The 26,987-nt window shown below is 38.6% G+C and overlaps 1 protein-coding gene across 1 annotated transcript in view; it reads right to left on the reverse strand.

The window, feature by feature from the left end:
* The window catches only part of lrrc28 (leucine rich repeat containing 28), a 44,129-nt gene that overhangs the window by 7,272 nt on the left and 9,870 nt on the right, over positions 1-26,987 (reverse strand). Inside the window, exons 3-5 of the mRNA XM_048615830.1 lie at positions 18,292-18,498; positions 8,477-8,579; positions 3,692-3,864 (exon numbers count right to left, since the gene is read on the reverse strand). Of these exons, the coding sequence (XP_048471787.1) occupies positions 3,692-3,864; positions 8,477-8,579; positions 18,292-18,498 (483 nt within the window). The remainder of the gene's footprint in view (positions 1-3,691; positions 3,865-8,476; positions 8,580-18,291; positions 18,499-26,987) is intronic.

The following is a 26,987-nucleotide window of genomic DNA, read 5'->3' on the forward strand; positions in this document are numbered from 1 at the left end:
GTGTGTGTGTGTGTGTGTGTGTGTGTGTGTGTGTGTGTGTGTGTGTAAGTATGTGAGTGTGAGAGAGAGAGACAGAGAGACAGAGACAGAGACAGGCAAACACCATCAATATCTCAAAGGGTTATGTGCTGTGCAATATTACTGGTTCCAGTTTGATCTCAAGAGTATGGTTAAATTATTCAGCAGTCACTGAAGATTATATTTACTGTTTTGGATAATCCATCAGATTCACTACTTTATATCCTGCATAATACTAAAACATGACAAGAAGCGAATCCATCAGCTTAAAGGAGAGGTTCAATTTTCCTGTAGATAAACTGAACTTTTTGGGGGATTGGTTACTCCACAGGTATGCAAAGCTTACACCAGAAAGGCTGCACTAAAATTCATATTTCAGAGGTTTTATAATTTTCCAGTTATCATCAGTCTCAGCACAAAATGTTGCCAGATTTAATTTAAAAGTTCTACTAAAATCCAAAGGATAAAAGCCTGAAGAGGCACAGTTGCAGGGCTGCAATTAACTGTATATCATAGTTCTCTGGGGCAAGTTAAAAAAAAATGCACACTCCCCTAGTACTGCTCAGCTCAATTCAGATGAGAGAAACACCACCACATAATCCAAACTATTATCCAATTGGTAAGATGATGTATAGCCTCCTTAGTGTTTGTTTTAGCAGCAAATATAGCTTTGAATTGTGAGCTCAATAACTTGGGTGAGGTGATGCTTGAAACTGGAAACTTTTCAATTTCAAACAAAGGTCTAAAGTAGTATACATCTTTATTTTTCTTTAAAGAAAGTTTTGTACCTGCAACACAGTGTAATGTATGATGCATCTTTAACGTTCATTCATGAGGTGTGTGCATCACTGGAAAGGACCACATTTGTTGCCTGTCCCCACCTGCCCTTGAGCAGGTGGTGATTAGCTGGCTTCTTGGATTGTTGAGGCCCATCTGGTGTTGATAAACCCATTGTGCTGTTAGGGAGGGAGTTCCAAGTGTTTGTACAAGTGGTACAGAAGGAATGATGATATTATTCCAAGTCAGGCTGGTGCATTGACTACAGGGGAACCTGAAGCTGGGGATGTAGATATGTGCCGCTACCTTCGCTATAGTAAATGATAAATGCTGCAGGTCTGGAAGGTGCTTTCAAACAAGGCAATGCGCACCTTACTGGTGGGACACACTGCTGGTACTGTTTCCTGGAGGAAGTGAATGTTTAAACTGCGGGATGGAGTGTTGATTTCAAGCATGCCAACCATGAACACATTTTGACTTCAATAGAGATGTGACTTATTACAAAGTGTTATCACATTATGCAAAATGCCAGCTTACACAACTAGTGAACTTAATTAATTTTTGGATCATTAATATAAAAACATTTGCTATTTTCTGCCAAAGGTAAAGAACAACTGGGTCTAAATTTCCCTTTTGGGATAGGAGTGTAGAAACAGATTATTTCACAGCTCCGCAAACCTGAGTCAGGAGAAAAGTTGCAAGTTTTGTAGCATGGCCAGATTTTCTGGGAGTGGGGCTTGGCAATCCTAGAACAAGCACAGAGGGTGCTGGATGTGAAGGTAGGTGGACGGAAGACCTGTCTTGATGCTCCGGCTATGAACTGGAGATTTAACAAAACCAATCAAACAAAAGTCTTCCAGTCCTCGACCTTCACACACTCGCCATGCACTATTCGTATCAATCCATGCCACATTATCTCCAGCTAACTCATGCCCCACATGCCAATGTAGGTCCACACTCCATGTGTCCTTATTGTCTTTGTGCCAATCTATGCACCTCTGCCCACTCACCAGGGGCCCCTTATGGCACTTATAAACAGTGCCAGCTCATACCAAACCATGCTTGCACCCATCACCCTTTGCCCTACACTTTCCATTCCAACCCAGTATTTGTCATGGGCAGACCTCAGCAGTCATGCTGAGATAAGATAATGTAATGACCTAAGTGTTCAAGACATACTTTATTTAAAAGAAAACACTCATTCATGAATTAAAAAAAATCACTAAATTTACACTCCTGCAACTACATAATCACTTACAAGGACAAACATTTCATTTAGTATATAATCCTTTACAAAAACAGTGGATTTTCTCAAAAAGTCTATAATCATTTGCAGCTTTCACCAAACTGAAATTACAGGCATCCTACACTGTTAATGGGTTTAAAATCAGCCATGCAGAACTAATGTAGTATTGGATATCCTCAGGCTTATGTCATCAGACAGAGTGAAACAGCAAGAAATAATTCTATTACAGAAGATTTTTCAAAAACTAAAAAGGGTGGGAGTTTTAAATGTGTTCACACTTGACCACTGTATTTGAAAATTCCTTTTGATAGTTGCCTTTGACAAGTTCAATAAGCATGACACAGTTGATGTGTTTATGCATTTTTTAAACACATTCATTTTTACATTTAACAATTACAACGAGCACGTGACTGCCCCACAGATGTCCCAGCGCCATATCTAAAGGGATAGCTTACCTGTACAAAGAACTCTGCAGAGTTCAGAACTGTTTCTATCACACACATTTGTGTTTCACATTGCCAGTGCATTAAAATCAGACATGAGTGGAGGCAGAGGCAGACTTGCGCAGCTTGAAAAAGAAAAGCACATGCAAAACACATCCTGCCCCCTAAAGATGATAAGTTCAATTGTTAAGGAGGCCTCCAATTTTTAGCATCCTCCAACATTTTGCTATACAATTGAAGGGACTCTCAATTTTGCAGTTTAAGATGTGTTTCAAAAGGTTGTTAGAGTACGTGAGAAACGGGATCTGATATGCACATTTTCCATATCAATATATAGCCCCAAACAAATTACTCACCTCTACTCTATTCTTTCCCTTGACATCGCAACAAAGATCAAGAACTTGCTAACTGAGAAATTCACTTCAAATCCGTATTGTAAGGAAAAAGTCTGGTATGTTCCATATGGTGAACGTATCAGTTTGCAATGAGTTTGGTGCATCCCTTGTGGAGTACTTTGAAATAGAATCAATGCAGGGTCTCGATTCCAGAGAAAGGCCACCTGTGGTTGAGTGGCACTTGTGCAGCCTTTTCTAAAAGTAGCAGCATGGGTCTCCAACCAGCTCTGCAGCCAGCTGACAAGACCCCTAACACCTCCATAAAATTCTATCCAGTTTCAGACTTGGAGGTTGGCCACTAAGGACTGAGACGAGGAGGAATTTCTTTACTCAAAGTGTGATGAAACTTGGGAATTTTATTCCAAGGGCTGAGAGGGCTTAGTTATTGAATATATTCAAGATATGTGTTGAAGATATCTCTAGATATTGAAGAAATGAAGAGATAAGGTAGTGGTACAGTAAACTGGCTTTGAGGTAGATCAACCATGATCTCATTGAATGGCAGAGCAGGCCAAAGGAGCTACTCCTGCTTCTACTTGCTACGTTCCTAAATAAAACGGTATTTTAAATGCAACTGGTTAATTTTATTGGTCTTAAATGTTCACAAACAACAGTAATGTATTGGGAATATCCAGTAGTCATCCCAGTTCCCAATTAGCAAACAATAACAAGAAATATTCTTTATCTTGAACGTATTGTGATTATTTTAAACATTAAAAGGCATTTTAACATTAAAAGCTCTAAAATCAACTTTACACTTTCTTTTAGACATGAAGTTGTGACCATTAATAGAAAGAGTGAATTAGACATGCCTTTCTTAGACGTGTGGTAAAATTTGTAGATGGTCCTCATAACCATTTCTTGAAGTGGTGGGACAGTATCGTTTTCTGTTCCTATTGTCTGGATTTCATCGGGTACAGTAATGGTCAGCTGCCTGTGGGTGAATGAAAGCTTCACTTCTTCATTTTTCAAAGAGGAACCACAACTGTGGTTAAATAGGGAAGAAAAACACACACCCAAAAGTCATTGCCATGTTAGATTGTACAAGCCATTGTACATGATGCCACAACAATCTTTGATCAAATCAAAAGTTTTGCAGTTGTACTAGAGTGTATATATTTCCCAAGATCATCTGCAGACCGTGTGTTTTCTTTTATTCATTCATGGAATGTGGGTGCCTCTGGTTGGGTTGGCATTTTTTGTCCAATTTCAGCAATGTTGAACTTGTCATGAGTTTGATTGCTCTTTACACTAATGTTGTTAATCTCCCTTTAATTTCATAATAAATGTTTTAGGAGACAAAGGCATAGCAAATATGCCGTGAATAGTTTCACATCAATTTAGGCATATTGAAATAACAGATAAAGCTGGATCTAGCTCCTAGCATTGAATGAAGGGTGCCAACATTCACTACATTTACTCACAGGATGATTACGTGATTTACAGTGCCACTTACTGGAACTTAGTGCAGTGACATTGACAAGAGATCTCAAAACTGTGTGAACTGGACAACTGGGTATCTCATTATCCCATGAGACTGAATGAAGGCTTAATGAGTTATGACACACGGTGTGTTTATTTCCATGTTAAATCAGATAGGAAAAGTGAAAGGCAAGTAGGGAAAGAAAAATGGGGTTCAGAGAAAGATAAAGTTTATGTAAGATCAGAAGAGATGAGATTCCTCACTTAAATTAGGTTTCACTGTAGCAGCGGGTATTTACCAGAAAAGAAGATTTATCATGCCATAAGTTTATTTACATTGGAATGGACAAACAACAACACTTTCTGGCAAGTTTTCATTTAAGGACAGAAACTGAGTCATTGTAAACAACTGGAGGAGGCTACACCGTGGGACATACATGTGTACAGTAGCTGTATGTGGCTGACAATGTGAATGATACCAACTGACTGCAACAGGTCAGCAATCAGAATAGACAGAAAAGCGGCACATGAACCTAATACAGAAATATGAAGTGATGCATTTTGGCAGAAGGACAAAGGGAGAGGTAACAGAATAAACTATACAGCTCTAAGTGTATGGGGACAAATATATTGGGGAAGGGTGACATTAGATGCATCAGAGGAGGCATAACATTTTGAAAAGTTATCAAAAAATAGGATATCTTGGACTTCATAAATAAAGGTATTGAGCATAAAGGCACAGAAACTGTTTCAAGCTCTGGTTGGCCATCCAGCAAGGATCGTGTCCATTTTGATCACCACTCTTAAGGAAGATTATGAGGGTCCAGGAGAGAACATTCACTGGAATGGTTCCAGAAGATTTTAGCTGCAAGGTTAGGTTAAAAGTTAGGGTTTTTCTTTTGAAGCAGAAAAGGTTGAAGGGAGATCTTCTGGAAGTTTGAAATTAAGACAGTGGTACATATGGTGAGCAAAAAAAGAAAAGCTGTTCACATTAGCTGACGGTACAAGGACTATGAGTCACAGATATAAAAGGTTTCAGCTAAGCGACACAACAGTCTATTGTATGGTTGTAATAGCACAGCATTTAGAAATACACAATATGATCGAGCGGATTCAGTATGGCTTCATGAAGGGGTTTTCATGCCTTACAAATTTACTAGAATTCTTTGAGGTGGAAACAAGCAGGATAGATAAAGGTGAAGCAGTGGATGCAATATATTTGTATTTTCAGAAGGCATCTGAAAAGGTACCATATATTAGTCTACTTAATAAGATAAAAGCCCTGGTGCAAGAGGCAATCTATCAGCATGGAATGAGGATTGGCTAACTAACAGAAGACAGAGTTTGGATAAGAGGTCATGTTCAGGATGGCATCCTGTAAATGGTAAAGTGTCACATGGCTCAGGTGTTGAGACCACAATTATTTAATATTAATAACTTGAATGAAGAAAGTGCATGTACTATAGCCATATTTGCAAGTGACACAAAAATAGTGGAAGGAAAGTTGGGAGGATGACACAAACAGTCTGCACAGGAATATGGCCAGGTTAAGCAAATACTTGGCAGATAGAATCTAATGAGAGAAAATAGGAATTTTTGCATTTTTACAGGAAGAATAAAGGAGCTAAACATTATTTAAATTGACCAAGACAGCAGAACAGAGGGGTTTGGGAGTCCTAGCGCATGAATCACAGAAAGCTAGCATCCAAATCCAGTGGTCAGCAAATGGAATGTTAGCCTTTATTTCAAGGGGATTGCATTATGAACATAGGGAGACTTTGCTGAAACTATGCAAGACACTAATCAGACCACAGTTGGAATACTGTTAACAGTTTTGGGCCACTTATCTAAGGAAAAATACTCTGGCATTGGAGGGGGCCCAGAGAAAGTTCACTAGGCTGCCGCTTGAACTGTCTTATGAGGACAGGTTGAGTAGGTTGAGCCTGCATACACTGGAATTTAGAAGAATCACAGGCAGCCTTATTGAAACATAAAAAATTTCCAGGAGACTTGATAGGATAAATGAAGGCAGGATGTTTCTGATTGTGGGAGAGTCTAGGAGCAGAGGACAATCTCAGAATAAAGGGTCACACATTTAAGAAAAACAAGAGGAATTTCTTCTCTCAGAGGTAGTGAATCTGTGGAATTCTTTAGCACAGAGGGCTGTCTAGACTTGGTTGTTAATTATTTTCAAGGCTGAGATAGATTTTTAATCAGTAAGGGAAACAAGGGTTATTGGGGAAAAAGCAAGGAGGTGGAGTTGAATGTTATCAGATCAGCCATGATCTCACTTATTGCTAGAATGGATTTGATGGGCTGAATAGCTTACTTCTGCTCTTATATCATATGATGTTAGGAAAGTTTTTATCTAAGCAGTGACCTGGAATACATTGCATATGAGAATGGTATAAGAGGAGATGAACAACTATTTATAAAAAATGGCACTAGAGTTAAATAAATTTACAGGCTGTAGGAATAGAGCAGAGGAATTGGACTGATTAATTTCTCCACAGAGCATGGTTTTGGGTGGGCCAAATGGCCTCCCTCCATGTTGTACTCTACGGCTCTCAATGACTCTTGAGTTTAGCGAGTAATTTGTGAGTAAGTATATTAATTTCACACTATTCTGTGTATTCCAATGGAGAGTCTCCACGCACAGTTCCATTTTCACAGAATTTTCACTTCAGCAAGGGATTTCAGACCGCAATTTTCAAACCATCAAAGTTAACTGTGTAGGTGCAGTTTCAGACAAAGCTATCCAATTTGCTCTTCAAAAATAATTACCATTATGTTCATAGGAATATTTGGTCCAATATGAAATAAAATTACACACCAGTTTATTTTGTGCCAATGATCATTCTGCAGCCAGTAAATTTGAATACTCATCAAAAGCAGATAAATTAACTCACCACCTAATGATCTGATTCATGAAGCAATTGAAAAGTACATGAAAGCACCATAAATCACTCATGAAAAGAGAACAATAACGGAATAAACCTTTGTTGCATTATGGATAGCTTTTGAAGTGAATGTTCACATACAACTCATTTGTCTTTTCTCCTCAACATGCAAGTTAGATTGTTAACTCATCAGGGAGAATTGTTTCGGAGGGTAAATTTCAATACGTAGGTCCCCAAGATTTCTTGCGCTGCACAGATCTGAATGGAAATCACATTCATGCCAGAAATCACTTGCTTTGTTTTATTCCACGGTAAACTACTTCTCAACTTGCTGGATCTTATGCCAGCAAATTTATACAGATCTCCCTCTGTTTACACATGACTTTCCTGTCGGATCACCTTAACTTCAATTTGGATTAAATATTGGGCAAATTTTTAAAAACATGTAAAACAGAAAGGTCATGATCTGGCAACTGTGAAGATTAAAAATGTTCTTTGCTCAGAAAAGAATCATATAATCCTGATTATCCTCCATAGGCAACAATCTCCAATAACCCAGAAACATGGAACCACCAAAAAAAGAGCAAGGCACTAATCAATGATCTGGGACTGGATGGCTACACATCTTTTTGCTTTCATGTTTTTAGAATTTTAGCAGAATCCTTTGACCAAATTAAGCGTTTAAATTCCCCATCAGGAAAGTAACAGATAACCAATGGAAGTGATAATCCTAAGCTTCAGGTAACATATGCTCAAGCGCCTATGATAAGATTTAAGACCTTATCAAAATCCCACGCCTATATTACTCCCGAATATTGTGACTCCTTCAATGCCGACCCCCATAATGCCATGAACATCATAAAGAACAACACATCAAAGAAGGTTGCAAGGCTGAGAAATAATTAAACATTTCATAAGTTGTGGAAGAACATTTTATTAAAAGATTAAAGTATATTTAAATTTCTAGAACTTTCCTTCGCGTAGGCATCCGTGAAAAAAAACCGCACAGTTAAGACCTACATATTCTGCATCTCCAGAATTTACTCCAGCTGAACATAAATGGTTATAAAACCATTTGATTTGTTTCTGAACATCAACTGAACAGCATATTCTTACTTTCATAGAATCTGATCACTGCTACTTACGAACTGTAACAATTGCAATTTGTCTTCAGTCTGTTAAAACGACATTTTGCCCTTAGCAATCTGTTCGGTGATACTACTAATCACAGCGATACAGTGACAATGAATATTAAAATTCCAAAGTTGTTCTTACCCACTGTGGCCAATAACTTTGTTGTACAGGTAAGAAGGTAGTCCATATAGCTGAAAGTTGTTATCTACGTACACATACTGTAGTTCTGGATATCGCCCTAAATCTTGAAAAAAGACATAAGAATGAATTAAAGAGATTGCCATTAGAGAAATTTACTTACAAGTAATGGTGAATAGCAAAGATATCAAATGTTGAAAATAACAATTTAGTTTTAACCAGAATCATTCTGATTATTCTGAACTGAATCTTTTCAGAAAACTGCTGAATGATTCTTCTATTTTGGTACGGCTGCTGGCAAGACAGCTAAATCTTTCTCTCTGCAAATAAACAGATAAATTCCTTGTCTTTCGGTACTGATTTTCATACTTGTATTGACCTCAGTTGCTTTATTAATTTTGATAACAGTATTGAATTCAGAGAAACACTGCAGGGGAAGAAAGCACCAGATGTGGATTGGGGCAGACAGAGGCAGAGGCATAGTGGTAACACCAAAGGTACAGGTGATCATTCTGTGGCATGGCCTCAAATCCCACCACAATACTGATTCAATATTATCATAGGCATTGCTCTTGAGGGAGCACTAGACTATGGAGTGTTTTTCCTCACTTTGTGTAATAATCTGCTGCTCAGTTCCAATCCGTAGGATTTGAAAAGATGACAGAATGTCCATCTAGAAACTCATTTACAACGCCTGAGCTGCCCAATAACACGGTAGGGGTAGAAACCTGTGGTCTCTAAGATTATAGCTGTTGGTTCCAGAAATTAATAGCTTATTGCTAAAATATGCTTGAGAGTAAATGGATGGCATTGATGTATTTTAAGTAGAGACAAGTGCAAGGGCAAGGGCAAAATTAGTAAAGGTGTAGTCTGGGAATCATGCAGAAGGACCAATTTAAGGAACGACTGCTGTTAAATCATTGAGACAAAGTTACAGAACAGGATCTGAAACAGCACAAGAGTCACTCTGATGCTCATGTGATAGTTCCAATAATTAGACATCAAAAGCATTATAACCAAAGTTTTCAAAGTGGCATCTTAATATGCTGCTAATTTGCAAAATGATTTCCTCCAAATCAGATCATTCGGTTCAGAACATCAAAAAAATTAACATTCGATCAGAATCATGGAGGTTATGAATAAATAGATCAAAAGAGAATTCTTTAAACCTTAATACATCAAGGTTAATTGTGGGCAAGGCTGAATTTATTTTAGAACATCTGGTCCAATTTCTTAGCCAATACTACACAATCAAGGAGGTGGACTTTAAACTGTTATTTATTTTGCAAGTTCTTTTATGGCTCTAAGAAAGCTATCATTAATTGTGAAGGTGATTCTTTAGTCGTTAAACACATATATGCATGAAGTCTGCCAACTTAACATTTAAAATTTCAGAAGGCTAGAAAATCATTTGGGGCAATCTACCTTCTTCCACCAACACAGAGCTTTCAAGATTGCATTGGCAATTTCCGGTTCATTGACATAATTTTCATGTACAACGATCGAAAAATTGTAGTCAGGACCTTCTCTCTCTTTTTATAATGTGGACCAATGTAGGCCAATAACTTGTCCATCTAACATTCCACTGTAGTTTCAGTTAAAATTATTTTTCTGCTTTATTCTACAATTCTTTTCTCTCTAGCAGACTTCCATTCTCACTTCTATCTACTGGATATATTTTCACACCTCACGGCTAGATTTTACTCTTTTACAATGTAGGCCTAGAATTTCTATCCTTTCAATTTAAAAGCTATTATAAAGTGCTTAAAAAATGCTTTCTATTTAACTTGCTAGTCATTTCAGCTCGTACAACTTTTTAACTTCTCCATTGCCCTTCTGTATCTGGTTTTTAGTAATGCTACTCCAATTTTAGCATGCACTTTTTAGGTTTGTTTACTTTCAAGTCATAAAACCTTAATCTTTTAGCACCTCCATCATCAAAAACAATTCTATACTGTGTTCCAGCCCTACCATAATTAGTGTTCCTGCTCCAATCCATTGTTCTTTGCTAACTGATCTTCCCAGTTAAATTGAGCCAGATCTTTTCCTGTCTCCATGTACTTTGTTTTTTGCCCTTTCACCATTTCTATAACTGTTCTTTGTCCCTTTCTGTTTTCATGCTGAAGGTAATTATGTTGTGACTGCTATTTCTCATTTTGCTTTACTATTCACAATAAGTTAATTGTCCAGTTTATTTCAGTGAAAGTGAAAGACAGGAATAGACAGAAACACATTTTACGCATTCAGTTCAGCCCTGTAGTTTCTTTTCAACATTATACACTTTGGTGCCTATTGTTAACAATGAAGTCTTTATATTAGACCTTAAAATAAGTGGACTGAACTGCCTGAGCGGGATATCTACAGGGGGAGAGGATACACAGGATGTTCTGAGGCTCAACAGAGGCCAAACGCTGCTTGCAAGAAAGATGTGGGATAGGTGTAGAACAAAGGGGTAAACGAAGAAAAGATGTTGCCAGAGTTAGCTTAATAGGTAAGTTTATGATTTAAGTTTTGAAGGTAAAGTTCTAATTTTGGTTGCACCTTGAAGACTGGGTAAGGAATTACAATGGTTACTGTTTCTCTTTTCTTTGTTGGTTTATGATTGCAAAAACAATAAGTTTCCCATAATGTGAATGGACTGCTTTACAAGCCAAAATCATGTATTAATAACGAATAGAACTAAACTGTAAGTGATTACAGTATAACTGCAATTGAAATGATTTGAATTATTACTAAGTTTGGTCCTAAAAATACTCCATCTCTCTAGCACTGGCAGCATTAATGGTGACAAAATTATAACAATATTAAAATTTGGGTTGTGACTGCTCCAAGCTTTTAAGACCCATGAGATAATGGAGCAGAAATATGGCAAGGAAAGGTGAGATCATATGTCTTTACAAAACTCTCCTCTGGCGAAACAAAATGACTACAGTAAGTGATATTTGCTACAAGATGAGATCTTCTACATCTGTAGGTAGACTTCAAAAACAATTATACCTAAGAGGATAGCTGTAAAAAAGTAAACACGTGAAAGTCCCACCAGGGAAAACAAAATCAGCTTGTGAACTTACTAGAACAGCAGTTTATAACCAAGGATCAGGATAAGATGGAAGAAAGCTTTCAGTATTATGGTTCAATTGAGACAATGAGTTAAAAACGTGAGGAAACGCTAAGCGTGAGTTGATGACCAATGCTGCCCTCAGGGAAATGCCTGCATAGAGAAATCAGCAACTAAAATCCAGTGTACTCCAGTACATCTAGCTGATTTCATACCCCGAAGAACACTACTTCACTGAGAGGAATTGAATGACACGTTATTGATACCTCAGAGATGATAGCTTGGATAGCATTAGGTCTGGAGCCCACAAGAACAAGTGTTTAATTAATGAGTACAAAATAAAAACATAGTTTCTGAACCAAATGAGATGATCGTTGCCTCCTGTTAAAATATCCTCAAATATCTGGTGGCAGGGAAATAATTGTAAGCCTGCCACAAACTACATTTGAGCCCAAAGCCTTTCAACCTGAAAATACAACATTAAGGACAGCAGGTGACTGGGTCCCCGTAACAATCAAGGCAACAGGCACTGAATCTCTTTTCGTTTTCATGTTTTGAAACAGCCGTAGTGAAAGAAAAATTGTCATGATGAGCAGGTGCAGTGGCACAGCATGCTGGAGCTCTGACATTCTGTGCCACTTTCAGACAGGATGTGGATTTGTTCTTTCATTCGCCATGTGGTGCATTCCGTGCTGTTGTGGGAAGGTACAGAGCGAATGGCAGGTGCATCCTCCCAGGGAGGGAATAAATCTAATAGAGTGAACCGACTGCTGTCTCCCCACCTTGTTGTCACTCCTATGTATACAAATCTGGGGCATTTTAATTAAAAGTTACATTAAATATATACATAATTATATATTTAATATGTGCATATTATTTTCGATATTTCAATATTAAAAAACACTTCCATCTGCCATGGTCTGATGTCACACTTTTTAAACTGGCTAAACTAAACAACAGTCTAAAAAAATGCTCCAAACTGGAAACTAAACCAACCAAATGAAGTCAAATATTTGGTCATACTCTTCATGTGTAACTTTACCCACCAGCCAGCTGAGAAAGGGCCCAAATTAAAGCTTCAGACATAATACTATTAAACATTTAGGTACTTTGCAACAAGGTTTATGTACTCTAAAAACACAAAATCAAATGTTATACAGTATTTTTGACAAGGGTTGTCCTTCAAGATTTCAACCTTTCACAAAACTATAGAGGCTTCAGTGATACTTTTCTAACAGATCTGTCTGTGAGCAATTTCTTGGATGTTGCAATCAGAGTACACAATGCAGAATTTGCCAGCAGACATCAAGATTACTTTCCTAGTTTACAACTGTAGACACTATTCTCTCATACTGCAACACAATTTAATTTCTTTTCCTTTCCAAATGATTTCAAAGCCCGCCTGGGAAATGATTTTCAACAGCTTTATTCAATTAAGGGTTTACATTCAAGCAAATATCAGCCATTTTTTTGAATCCGTGAAAATGCCTATGCGTTTGCACTTTTTGTTTGCAAATCTGGTCTCTTAGGAATACAGTAGAAAATCATAAAACTATCTACTGCTCAAAAAAAACATTTCATCGAAGCTAAATAAAAACCAAAAGAACTGCGGATGCTATATATCAGAACAAAAACAAAGCTGCTGGAAAAGCTCAGCAGGTCTGGCTGCATCTGTGAAGGAAAAAACAGAGTTAATGTTTCGGGTCCAATGACCCTTCCTTAGAACTGATCCCTAACCCTAACCCTATCGTAGTTCTGAGGAAGGGTCACTGGACCGGACATGTTAACTCTGTTTTTTCCTTCACAGATGCTGCCAGACCTGCTAAGCTTTTCCAGCAACTTTGTTTTTATTTCGACAAAGCTTTTTGTTTACTACTTCACAAGACAAATTGCAAGAAAAAACAAAATTAAGCCAAAACAACTTCTATACAGTATCAGAGGAGAGTGTTGATTGGTTGGCAAGTGGATTCTGATTTGTCAAGGCATTACCATGGACAATGCACCAGTTGATGATGACTGACAGCTAACGGTCAAGCTTAGCTTACTTTTTAAATCAGGTAGGCTCACTTGACTGGTTAAGCAATGATCTTGTGAAATGAGCTAGAGAGTAGTTGTTAACAATTTTGTTGAGTTAAAACTGACAGAAGTGTGTGTACATTTTCTTTATGTGTACAAAGAAGATAGCCTTGTGATTAATACATGCATCTTCCAGCACATGCATGTGCACAACACTTCAAGCCCAAGTGACAATCCTGGATTATCTTTAAAGAGCAAGTACTATATGACACTTGATCAACAGATGAAGCTAGCCATTTTAAACTGCTATTATGCAACAGCAACATGAGTGACCTTTGCCATAAACAGAATGCTACTGTCAAGCCAAAAACAGTTTCTGTCTGTCATATAAATGAGTATTGTGGTTTATGAATTTTAGTGCCAGTATGCTGCTAGATATGTTGCCCCTATGTCCCAAAGGCTAGGGTGCTTGCATACACTGGAAGCTACACACATTTATACACAGGACTCTGTTCTTTGACTTAAAAAACACGTACACATAATGCACTTGTTTCAACCATTCACTGGCTCACTTTGCAGACCAGAGTCAACCTACCTGTCTTAAAATGTCAACAAAGCCTGGAAGTTAAAAGCTAATCATCACTAACTAATGCACTCTTCATAGCAACACCTTGGCCAGCCAATCAGCACCCTCCTCTAATATGATAATTGGTCTTCCCCTTAAATTGTTCTAATGAGTATAAGATGAAAAGCTTCAACAAAATGACTCTTTTTTTCAGCAAAGTATGCCCTTTTGTTTCCAGTCACACAGACAACTTAGTTAACTGCATGCAGATTAGTTTAAAGGGGCCAACTTTTGCATGGTCTGTGCAAGAACGTATTGGTTGTTACTTGGTTGCACAGCTCAGAAGGAACAATGCCGTAGACTTGTATGTGTGTAAAATTCTAGACATTTGCTTGATTAATAGCAAAACTAGTGGGTCAAAATGCTGTTTTTTTTTGTTTTATTTGTCTGTGAGACGTGGGTGTCACTAGCATTTATTACCCATTCCTAATTGCACTGGAAAAGGTGGTGATGAGCTACCTTCTTGAACTATTCCAGTTCTTGGTGCGTAAGTACGCCTATAGGTCTATCAGGATGTTGGTTCCTAGAATTCTGACCTGAAGTGATGAATAAATTCAGTAAGGTGTAAAGGACTGATTGTAAGTATACAATGATGAACGGTTAATGATGTCACTCTTGATCAAAGAAGTTGAGGCTGTGGGATCTTCTCATTAAAGCATGATGAGGTGAATTTCTACAGACAGCGTGGTGGCTTGAGGCTCAATTCCCTCTCAGGAATTTCAGCGCAATATTTCTGATCTACCACTGCGAGTTAAGCAAATATTCAGGGTATACATGTAAATGGTTTATTATGCTACTTCTCTAGAGTTTACATCAAAGCTATGTCAAAAGCTAAAAATTACATGCTATTATCAAGTCAAAGAAACAGTCTTCAGTATTACCCAACTACATGTCCACCCTTAAGACTTAAGAAATCCAGTCAATTGCTTCTGTACTTTAAGAATCCTGTACTTCATCCAAAACTGTGGAAAATCAAGATTTAATAAGGAAGGAGAATACAATGGACTAGATTTTCCCATTTTCAGGCTGCATTATTGTCAGGAGTTTCATGGTGGGTGTTCCGTCATGGCTCATAGTGACTTTTCAGCTCCTCATTAGTTATGCAACCACCCTTTTTGGCATCATTCTCCGGAAACTGTGTGGCAGGAGAGGCAAAATTCTCAGACTGCTGAGATCTCCTGGTGTATAAGCCGTTAGTGACCAGGTGCACACCACTTCAGATGCAGAAAGCCAGGAACTTGTAATCCAGTACAGCCCTTCAGGACTTCATTTCGGAACTTAGGGAGACCTTTGACTTGCATGTTCTTCCAGGTCGCTTTGAACACAGCCATTTCATACATCTACACAGGCTGCAACCTGTGGCTCTTAGCTTGTAGAAAACTAGACTGAAAATTATCATTGGCTTTAATTTAAGTTGGTACTTCATGCATGCAAGTACCACAATGAATTTGATCATTTTGTGCCCTGTGGTCTTCATTAACAACTGTCTAGATCTTTCAACTCCAGTTTGGTTGTTGGGCATGTCAAAATTTACAGGCATTTCATTTGTGTTGCAATTATGACATAAGAAGCATTCATATCTTTGCTGTCATCTGATGAAGAATTGTTGGAAATTGGTAATTCCAATAGAGATCTTTCGAAGTTTCTGAGCAACACTGGTGTTTTGCCACCTCGACATGTTTGTTAGATAAAGTGGTTAAGGCAACTAGCTGTTGCTCTGAAATCTTTGTTGGACTCAGTTTGATTTGATGTATTTCTCATAGTAATTGTAACTACGCAAATGATTTTCCAGGATTCATTCTGATAGCTGTTTTAATGTCAGGTCAGTGCTTGGTACTTGTTTGCATGGCATATTTAGCGTTGGGTACTTTCTTCAGGACAATTCCTTCTTTTACTATATTTTCACTAACCCAAATTTCACCACTACAAGTTATTTAATGTGTTAGCAAATGTTATATGTTTATCAGCTGGGTTTTCTCCCCCAGTGAGGAGTGGGCTTCTGGACAGGGAAAGATTCCAGGAAGGAAAGGTAAAGAAAAGTCGTGTTCGTGCTAAATTGTAGATTTGCAATAAAATACAAGTAAATCTCTGAAAGCTTTTTGCTGTCTCATTCAATATAGGGATATGGGTCTGTTAATCATTTGAGCAGAAAAATTCAGGTTTAACTCCCAACGCAAGTTGGGTTGACAGGGGTGTTGACGTAAATGCTAGGTATAGGTATGAACATGGTTCTTTTGCACAGGCAAAATGGGGTTGAATTATATGCTACAACGTATGTTACTTCCCCCATTGTTCATTTCACAGCAATATGATTATGGGGGAGTGGAATTAAAATTTATAAATAAATCAAGAATGCTCATGTCAGAGAAGGCACACCCCATACTAGATCATTAGATTCATGAATATACTAACTTTTTGTCTCCTAAGAACTAAAGACTACTTTGTAACTATAAAGTCTTTTAAAAATCATGAATTATTCACACAAATTTTAATCTTCATACTTTTCAAAATTAATGAATCAATTTCTGAATGGAAAGGTAACATTTTGACAGGGACCATAATAACAACATTTGTCTATAAAGCTCAAGCTGCACTCAGTCTGAATCAATTCTTTTACACTGTAACAACATCATAGGTTTGTAACTATTCTGCAAAATGTGCATAATGCCATCTGGCAAGTAAAACTTAACATGCCTGTACACAGCCAAAATCAAAATTGACTCAATTTGGAGTGCATGTGATAATTTTCAAATCAACCATGTGGTCACACTTCACAGGCGAAACGCTAAAGAAATAATGAAACAGATGACCACTTTAGACATGGCTCATTTCCATCTGCAATGGATAATTTATTTAGTTAATAAGCTGCAAATTGAAGTGAAACTTTTAGCAGCTTATGCTGAAACAGCTATAAACTCGGATGAATTAATAAGATCAGGTTTCTATTTACTATATTTTGTCCTCAAGTATCATTACCAATCTTTTGCTTTGTTTGATGCTAGAAAAGCAATGTCAATCCAGAATAAAGGCCCAACATGAATCTGAAGCAAAGCAGGACACCTTGGAGGGGATCATGTATAACACATGCCTGCTGAGATCAACTCACCTTCTAGAAGAGGAGATCCTGGAGGTAATCTAAGTCATATGCTTTTGTGACCTGCACATGTTCCTTCCCCATTACTGGGTCATAATTCTACACTTCACTAGTGAATACCATCAGCGCAAAGAAGTAGTGATTCAAGTAGAAGGCAAACTCTCAGGTCAACCAGAGCTTTGCACACATAAGACACGACTCAAAAAGATCTTTCCTTCCCTGCTGTTGTTTGCCTTTGGTCACAAAGCAACCTCATTATCCATTATTGGCAAGGCAATTTTAAAAAAAACTGAAAAATCTGCAGCTAAGATTTCTGAAGCAACAGCCCACAACTTAATTATGATATCGAAAAATATTCATGTTCATGTTTCTTTTCTTAAACATTGCAGTCACTTTGTAAGAGATCTTCACAAGAAGTAAAGCCTGGCCAATTTCCACAACATGTATATAATGTTAGCAGTAATGTATTATCTAGAACCTGTGAAAGCTTCACTTGTGAATTGAGCACGAGCAAAATATTTTATTGATATCATATCACAGTATTTCTAATCATAAATTCCCACCTTGCTTACATTAGTTCGCAGAAGATTGTCTCATATTCCCATTAGTTACATAACAGAGGTTTACTGTGTTCTGGGAATTTTCGAAATACATGATGCTGTCTACTGCCAAGTTGTCACTAGATGTGTGATAAGCATCGTTACTGGCAAGATACCAGTGTACTTTAGCCGAAAACATTTAAGTTTTTAAATTATTCTATTATAGCTTGGGAATTGAAATGGTGAATCACTGTACAAGAATCCTTAACAAAAACTAAAAGTTAACAGATGTGAAATAACAGCAAAATAAAAGGCAACTTGCAAATCTTCCATGATTAAAGATCAGCTGAAAATAGTAAGTTTCAACAACAATTTGTATTGGTATGCCTTCAATGTAGCAAAAAGTTCAAAGGTACAACCATATTAATGTGAATAATCAAAATTTGACACATATTCAATGGTAACACAACAATACTTGAAACTCACCTTGTGGTAAACATTTTAAACAGTTGCTTGTAACAGAGAGTTCATTCAAGTTTGGAAGCATACAAAGCTGCCTAGGCAAATTCTTTAGGTGGTTTCGGTCAGCTGCCAAATATTGCAGGGCAAAGCATAAATGAAGACTCTCTGGCAATGCCGTCAAGCAATTGGTTGAGATGTCGAGAGTCTGCAGCTCTCTTAGATCTCCAATTTCTGCTCAACATGAAAAAAAAATCACAACCACAATCATAAATCACTTACACTAGTCTCATTATAAAATGCATGATGAAAAATAATGCACATTTTTGAAAACTAGAATAACATTCCCACCAAAAATATAACAAGAGTAAAACTGAATTTTCTATTGCTATTCTTGAATTGGAGAAACTATGTTCCATGTAGTTGAATACTATTTCTTTTTCTAGAGAACAAAATCCAACTTCCTGTCCAAATTTTGTACAGGTGAATATAAATTCACATTCTCACATGCAGGACTTAAGATCAAAATCTGACTTTAAGGAAAGGCTATGATAGTTTCATAAAAATAAATTTTGGTTAAAATAAAATGTACAACATTTTTAGAATGCGGTTATCAGCATAATTTCCCTACTTCAAGGAAGGAACTAGGAGAATGCATATGGAACAGTGGTATGCAATGAGTCATGACAATGGATCACAGACCCATATTACTTATATAGAGATATTGAACTTCAAAGTAAGGTAGTTTTTTTTGCTATAAACTAAAACCAAAGGACATACAAGCCAAAGATGGCTGGTAATACAAATCCTGAGAATGCAATTCAGTGATTGTGTAGAAAATTCCTGCTGTGGATTATACACAGTCCCAACAGAGATCATGGGAGGCGGGGGGTGGGGGGTCAAAGAACATCAGGCAGAAAGAACACTTCAAAAGAAAAGATACAATGTATAACCTGAATTATAATCTACTGTTTTAGAGATAAACGGAGGTTGATTACACTTCAGCAAAAACCAGCTCATGCCAGTTATGTCCCACCCTGACTGTAAACATTATATGAGGTAAAAGAAAGCAATTCTGGGTGGAAGACATGCTTGTGTTTTCTCCTACCAGGAATACACAAGAGAAGAAATCTTCAGACCAGGGCTATGCATACTAGCCCAGGATTCTGGTTTTACTGGTTGGTGTACGTTCCAGAGGTAACAGCTGAAGACCAGTCACTAGGTACCCATTTTAGTAGGCAAAATATAGGGTCTCTCTTTGTCTCGCCAGCTGCTGGAAGCGAGTCACAACTGAACAAAGACACCACCGAAAAAGATAGCTCCATTCAGCTAAACTGGAAAACCAAGAATCTCCAGTCCAAGTGCTCAACTGCCGAGGTTACTGGTACCAGAACCTCAACTAAATGGCCACAATATTTCACCAGTTACGGCTCACAGATAAACCAAAAACTAATTTCTATACTTTTTGTTCTAATTGTTACGTGCATCATGACCGTGGGTCATAATCACTGGCAACATATGAACATATCATCAGAACACAGCAACAGCATAATGCAATTTGGGCCATTGAACCTGCTCTGCCACTTAATACGATTGTGGCTGAATGAACACTTCAACGTCTTTTACCTAAACTATGCCACAACCCTTAACACCAATGATAATCAAAAATGGATCAAGTTCTGCTTTAAATATACATACAGAATGAGCTTTTACACCCCTCTGGAGTAGAGAATTCCAAAGATTCACAATGGTCTCAGTAAAAAAAAAAAATTCTCCTCTCAATCCTAAGTGACATATAGTCATACAGCACAGAAACAGATCCTTTGGTCCAACTAGTCCACACCGACCATGTTCCCAAAGTAAACTAAATCAGTCCCACTTGTCTGCATTTGGGCCATATTCCTCTAAACCTTTCTTTTACATGTACTTATCTAAATATCTTTTAAATGTTGTCAATGTACCTGTGTTCCCCACTTCCTCTGGCAGTTCATTCCACACACCAACCACTCTGTGTAAAAAAAAAAGTTGCCCCTCATGTCCTTTTTAAATCTTTCTTCTTTCACCTTAAAAATATGCCCTAGTCTTGAACTCCCCCAACTGAACAAAAAGACCTTTGCTGTTCACCTTATCTATGCCCCTCATGATTTTATAAATCTCAATAATGTCAATCCTCAACATCCTACATGCCAGTGAAAAAAAGTCACAGCCTATTCAGCCAATTTTTTATAACTCAAACCCTCTGTTCCCAGCACAACAACCTGGTAAATCTTTTCTGAACCCTCTCCAGTTTAATAACATACTTCTTATAACAGGATGACCAGAACTGCACACAGTACTCCAAAAAAGGCCTCACCAATGTCCTGTACTACCTCAACATGACGTCCCAACTCCGACACTCAAAGGTCTGAGCAAAGAAGGTAAGCGTGCTAAATGCCTTCTTAACTACCATATCCATCTTCGGCATCCCCTCTATCTTTAAATTATGCCCAACTTGGGGAAAATCTACAGTTGAATTGGAGAAACTATATTCTATATAGTTGCATGCTGTTTCCTTTTCCAGCAAATCTCCTTAAGTATTTTGTACATTTCAATGAGATCACCTCATTCTTCAAATCACAAGAGAACACAGGCCCAGCTTACACAATTTCTCTTCATCAGACAGTCCCACCATCATGAAAACAAATCTGATGAATATTTGCCAAACTCCCTCTTTGGCAACAATATCTTTCCTGACCAAAACTGTACATAGTTCTCCAAGAGCAGTCTAGCCAAGGTCCGATACAATTGAAGCAAGACATCACCACTCCTGTACTCAAATCCTCCTGCATTAAAGGTTAACATTCCATTAGCCTTCCTATTAGCTTTATGCACCTGTATGTTGGCTTTCAGTGACTTATTGACAAGGTCACCAAAAATTCCTTTGCCTATCTATACTTCCCCATCTCTCACCACTTAAGAAACACTCTGCTCAACTGTTCTTCCTGCCAAAGTGGATAACCTCTCATTTTGCACCATATATCCCACCTGCCATGTTCTTGCCCAATCACAAAGCCTGTCCAAATCCTGAAAATATTTTACATCTTCCTCACAACACACAGTCCTGCATCACTTTGTATCATCTGCAAATTTGGAAGTTTTACATTTAGTTCTCATGTCCAAATCATCGATATAAATTGTGAACAGCCGGAGCCCAAGTACTGAACCTTGAGATACGTCACTGGTCACAGCCCATCAATTTCTACTGTTTCCTGTCTGTGAGCAAATTCTTAATACACGCCAGTACATGACTTCCTATACTGTGTGCTTTAATTTATGCAGACTACCCTTCTATGGAGGACACTATCAAAATCTGAAAGTCCAAATATACTACATCCATTGGCTCCCCTTTATCAATTTTGTTGATATCATCAAAACATCATCTAAAAACTCCATCAGGTTTGTCAAACACGATTTTCCATTCGTAAATCCATATCCAATTAGATCATTTTCATACAAAAGTCCATTTATCGCATCCTTTATGGCAGATTCTAGCACTGTCCCTACTACTGGTGTAATGCTGATGGTTCTGCAGTTCCTGGTTTGTTCCCGTGCTCCTTTCTTAGTGGGGTGATATTTGCAAGCAATCAACCTGCAAGAATTTTTGCAGAATCTATGGAATTTTGGAAGATGATTATTAATGTATTGGCCATCTCTGTAGCTACCTTCTTTGACATATCAGGTCCCAGTAACTTAGCAACTTTCAGCTTCAATGATTACATCAGTACAACCTTCTTCCTAATACTAATTTCCTTAAATGCCTCATTCTCCCTAATCATTCCAATCTCTAATTCTGGGAAATTACTTGGATTTTCGTCAGTGAAAAGACAAAGTAATCAATTAACTTCTCTGCCATTTCTCTATTCTCCATTATAAATTCTCCTGTCTCTGCTTTTAATGGATCTACATTCATATTAACCAAATACTTGCTTTTTACGTACTTGTAGAATCTTTTACAGTCTTTTTTTTTTAAACCAGATTCATATTCTATTCCTTCGTTCCTTACCAGTTTCTTTGCCCTACTTTGCTGTTTTCTAAAATCATCCCACTACTCAGGTTTATGACTATTTCTGGACACTTTCTGGCATTTTCTTTGACTCTTATACAATTCTTAACTTCATTTGCCAGCCATGGTTGGTGACTATCCTTTGGATTTTTATACCTTGGCGGAACACACAGTTGTTGCAAGCCATGTAATAGTTCTTTAATGATTGTAAACAAACGGACAGTCGTTTCTTTTAATGTATTTTCCCAATCTAGCTCAGCCAACTTGTGCTTCATGCTTTCATAATTTCTCTTGTTCAGACTTAACACCTTTGCATCAGATTAAACTATCTTATTTTCAAACACAAGATAAAATTCTTTCATATTGTAGTTACCCATCCACAAAGGTTCTCTGACAACAAAATTATTAATTATTAATCTGAAGAAGGGTCATTTGACCCAAAACATTAATTCTGATTTCTCTCCACACCTGCTGCCAGACCTGTTCCATCAATTTCTGTTTTTGTTTCTGATTTCCAGCAGTTCTTTCGGTTTTCATTAATTACCCCCTTTTCCATAAGCAATTCCAGATCCAATATAGCCTGTCCTCTAATTGGCTCTTTAACAGTCTCCTCAAGAAAACTATTCCTAAGACACTCCAGAAACCTGTCCTCTACAACTTTAGTGCTTAGTTTCCCCACTCTATACATAGATTGAAGTCACCATGATTTCACAGATGCTATCAGCTTCTCTCATCTACTCATTTATACCATGCCCCACACTACCATGTACCCAATATCTGTTGCCCTCGATGCTTCTGAGTTCTATCCAAACAAATTCCATACGTGGTTCTTCCGATCCGAGATCCTCCCTTACTAATGTATTGACCCTATCTTTTATTATCAGCACATCAACTCCTTTGCTTTCTTGTCTGTCCTTACTAAACGTTGAATATCCCTGAATAGTCAGTTCCCAGTCTTGCTCATCACGCAGACACGTTTCTGTGGCAGAAATTATATAACCATTCACCTCTATTTGTGCACATAGATCATCTATCTTATTGTGATTGCTACATGCATTCATGCAGAGTGCCCTTAATTTTGTCTTTTTGACATCATTCTGTATTTGAGGCATACTTGATACTCACCTTTCTTTCTCCTGTCTTCTAATCACAATCACAGTCAGAGACTCAGAGATCAACAACCATTCGGTCCATTACTTCTGCACCAGTCAGAAACAACCACTGAACTATTCTAATTCTGTTTTCCAGCACTTGGCCTAGAACCCTATTTGCTTTAGCATTCCAAGTGCACATCTAAATATTTCTTCAATATTATGAGGGATTCTGCCTCTACCACCCTTATAGGCAGTGAGTTCCAGATTCCCATACCCTCTGGGTAAAACAGATTCTCCTCATATCTCCTCTAAATCTTTTACTTGTTAGGTTCAAAAGTTATGCCCCTGGTAACTGATCCTTCCATCAAGGGGAAAAATTTCTTCGTGACTACTCTGTCTATGCCCCTCATAATTTTACACATCTCAATCACGCCCACTCTCAATCTCCTCTGCTCTAAGGTAAACAACACCAGTCTATCCAATCACTTTTCATAACTGAAACTCTCCAGCCCAGGCAACATCCTGGTAAACCTCCTCTGCACCCTCTCCAGTGCTATCACATCCTCGTATAATGCGGGTTCATGAACTGTACGCAATACCCTGGCTGTGGCCTAACCAATGTTCTGCACAGTTCCAGCATAATCTCCCTTCAGTTTGTTTTATTTCCTGTTACCAGCTTAATTCCCTTCCAATCCTCAGGTTCCCATCCCCATGGCAAGTTTAGGCCAGCCCTAAAAGCACAAGCAAATCTGCGAGGTTATCAGTCCAGTTCTGTTAAGATCTAACTTACCTAACTTGTACAGGTGTCACCTGCCCCAGGATCCCATAGCCTCAGAAATCTGATGCCCTTCCTCCTACACCAGCTTTCCAGCCATGTGTTCAACTGATCAATCTCCCTGTTCTTATGCTCTCTGGCATGCATGTTATGGAGGTATCGGTGTTGGACTGGGGTGGACAAGGTCAGAAATCACATGACACCAAGTCGTAGTCCAACAGGTTCATTTGAAAACACAAGCTTTCGGAGCCTTGCACCTTCTTCAGATGTTAGTGAGAGAGGTGGTATCAGACACAGAATTTATAAGTTAAAAGATCAAAGGGTCACACTACTGATCAGGATATATTAAACAAACCTAAGATGCTGTTAATTCTTTAATCAGTTATAAGGTTTTAATTGTGTTTTCAAATAAACCTGTTGGACTGTAACTTGGTGTCATGTGATTTCTAACCATCTCTGGCATGCGGCACTGGGAGATATCCTGGGATTATTGCTCTTGAGATCCTGCTTTTCAATCTCCTTCCTATCTCCTTGAATTCTGCATTGACGACCTCTTTCTATCAGGGTCACTGATACCAACATAGACCATGACTTCTGGCTGATTCTCCTCCCCTCTAAGGATACTCTGCAGCTGTTCAGTGACCACCTTTGCCTGGCACCAGGGCGCAACACACCATTCTAGAGTCACTTTAACATACTGCAGAAAAGCCTGTCTTACATTCCGAGCGTGGAATCACCTATCACTTCTGTCTTTCTATTCTTCTTTCTCTAACCTAACCCAACCCCACCCCACAATCCCTATACCTGCTATCCTCAGTCTTGCCAATGTACAATGGTCACTGCACAAGTTCTAACACCCGGAGCTCGAGTTTATGTAGCCAGTGACATTTCCTGAAGATGCATTTGTCTGGAACACATGGTATGTCCATGACTTCACATATCTCAAACAATGTACACTACACATGACCTTGCTGACTTGGTATATCCTAACTCTGAAAATCGTTTGTTACCCTTAGAATTAGTCTAAACATAGCATTAAAAACATACCAGTAACTTTATTTTCCTTTGCTTTTGCTTTAATATTTTACTTTGACTTGATTTAATTTTACCTCCCTTTATCAGTGATCCCTCCTGAAAGCCAAGTAGCTGCTCCTTCTTTATAACTGCAATGCATTTTTAGTCTTAAGCTATTTAGACTCATTCCCTAACAGCAACTTCTCATCAACAAATACATTTACAGATTTCCTGTAACATCATTCTTTGATTTCTTTCACATTCAGCCTTTCTCAGTGCAGTGTTCAGAATGAAGCCACTCCCTGCTCCCTGTACCCTTTAAATATGCTGCCTCCTTTTCCAATGAAGTGTTGGGAATAAACCATTGTCGCTTTCCATAATCCCTTTAAACTGGCTGCCTCCTCTCTCAGTGACACATTCAGAATGAAGCCAGCCTCCATTCTTTTTAAACTTGCTGCCTCCTCTCTCGTCGCTATGCTGAGAATGAAGCTACTCCCGTTCTCTGCACTCACATTAAGCTTGCATCCTGTCTTAGTGCTGTGTTGAGAGTGACTCAAACTTTAGTTCTGACACAGATTCTATTTAAAACAGGAAGGATACAGACAAAAAGTATCTCAGACTATGAACATGATGGTTAAAGAAAGACACCAGCCTCAGAAAGAGGCATATTTACATTTTCCCCTTACACAACAATAAGGATTAAAAACCAGTTCAAACCTGGTCTGTGTGCACTAGTGGAAAAGGTACACTAGTTAGCCAACGTGCTCTTGTGCCTATGGGCTGAAATACTCATTTACTAACCGGCATTTGAGCATTAGCATTTATCCCGAGAAAGTCACAATCAAAGAACCACCTACTAATCACCCCTGTGTCACTGGGTAAAGCAATCTCTCAATAAATGCTAGAAGCCAGCAAACCAGTCATAAGGAAACAGAGTAAAAGAAGGACCCTTTTGTTCTGAGTGCTGCCTTGCAACTACCAAAGGAAACAAGATAAAAGAATCTAAATTAACCTGTGAAACCAACAATCTCACTATTAATGGCTCAACTATGAACATTCCACTATCTGCTGTTCATGAACAACCCATACAGGCTGTTTGAACATTTTTCTGCAACTGCAGGAAGTGCTACCCCTGCCCCTATGCCTCCCCCCTCACCCCCATCCCAGGCCCCAAGAAAACCTTCCACATCAAGCAGATGTTCACCTGCACATCTGCTAATATGGTATACTGTATCCGCTGTTCCCGTTGTGGCCTCCGCTACATTGGGGAAACCAAGCGGAGGCTTGGAGACCGCTTGTGGAACACCTACACTTGGTTCGCGACAAATGACTGCACCTGCCAGTCACGAACCACTTCAACTCACCCTCCCACTCCTTGGACAACATGTCCATCCTGGGCCTCCTCCAGTGCCACGACGATGCCACCCAAAGGTTGCAGGAACAGCACCTCATATTTCGCTTGGGAACCCTGCAGCCCAATGGTATCAATGTGGACTTCACAAGCTTCAAAATCTCCCCTTCCCCGACCATATCCCAAAACCAGCCCAGCTCGTCCCCGCCTCCCTAACCTGTCCGTCCTTCCTCCCACCTATCCACTCCTCCCACCTCAACCCCCACCCCCACCCCCACCGCCTACCTACCAACCTCATCCCCGCCCCCTTGACCTGTCCGTCCTCCCTGGACTGACCTATCTCCTCCCTAACTCCCCACCTACACTTACCTTTACTGGCTCCATCCCTGCCTCTTTGACCTGTCTGTCTCCTGTCCACCTATCTGCTCCTTTATCCATCTTCCATCT

This window comes from Rhincodon typus, chromosome 33, assembly GCF_021869965.1.
Source record: "Rhincodon typus isolate 14 chromosome 33, sRhiTyp1.1, whole genome shotgun sequence".
Taxonomy (NCBI): domain Eukaryota; kingdom Metazoa; phylum Chordata; class Chondrichthyes; order Orectolobiformes; family Rhincodontidae; genus Rhincodon; species Rhincodon typus.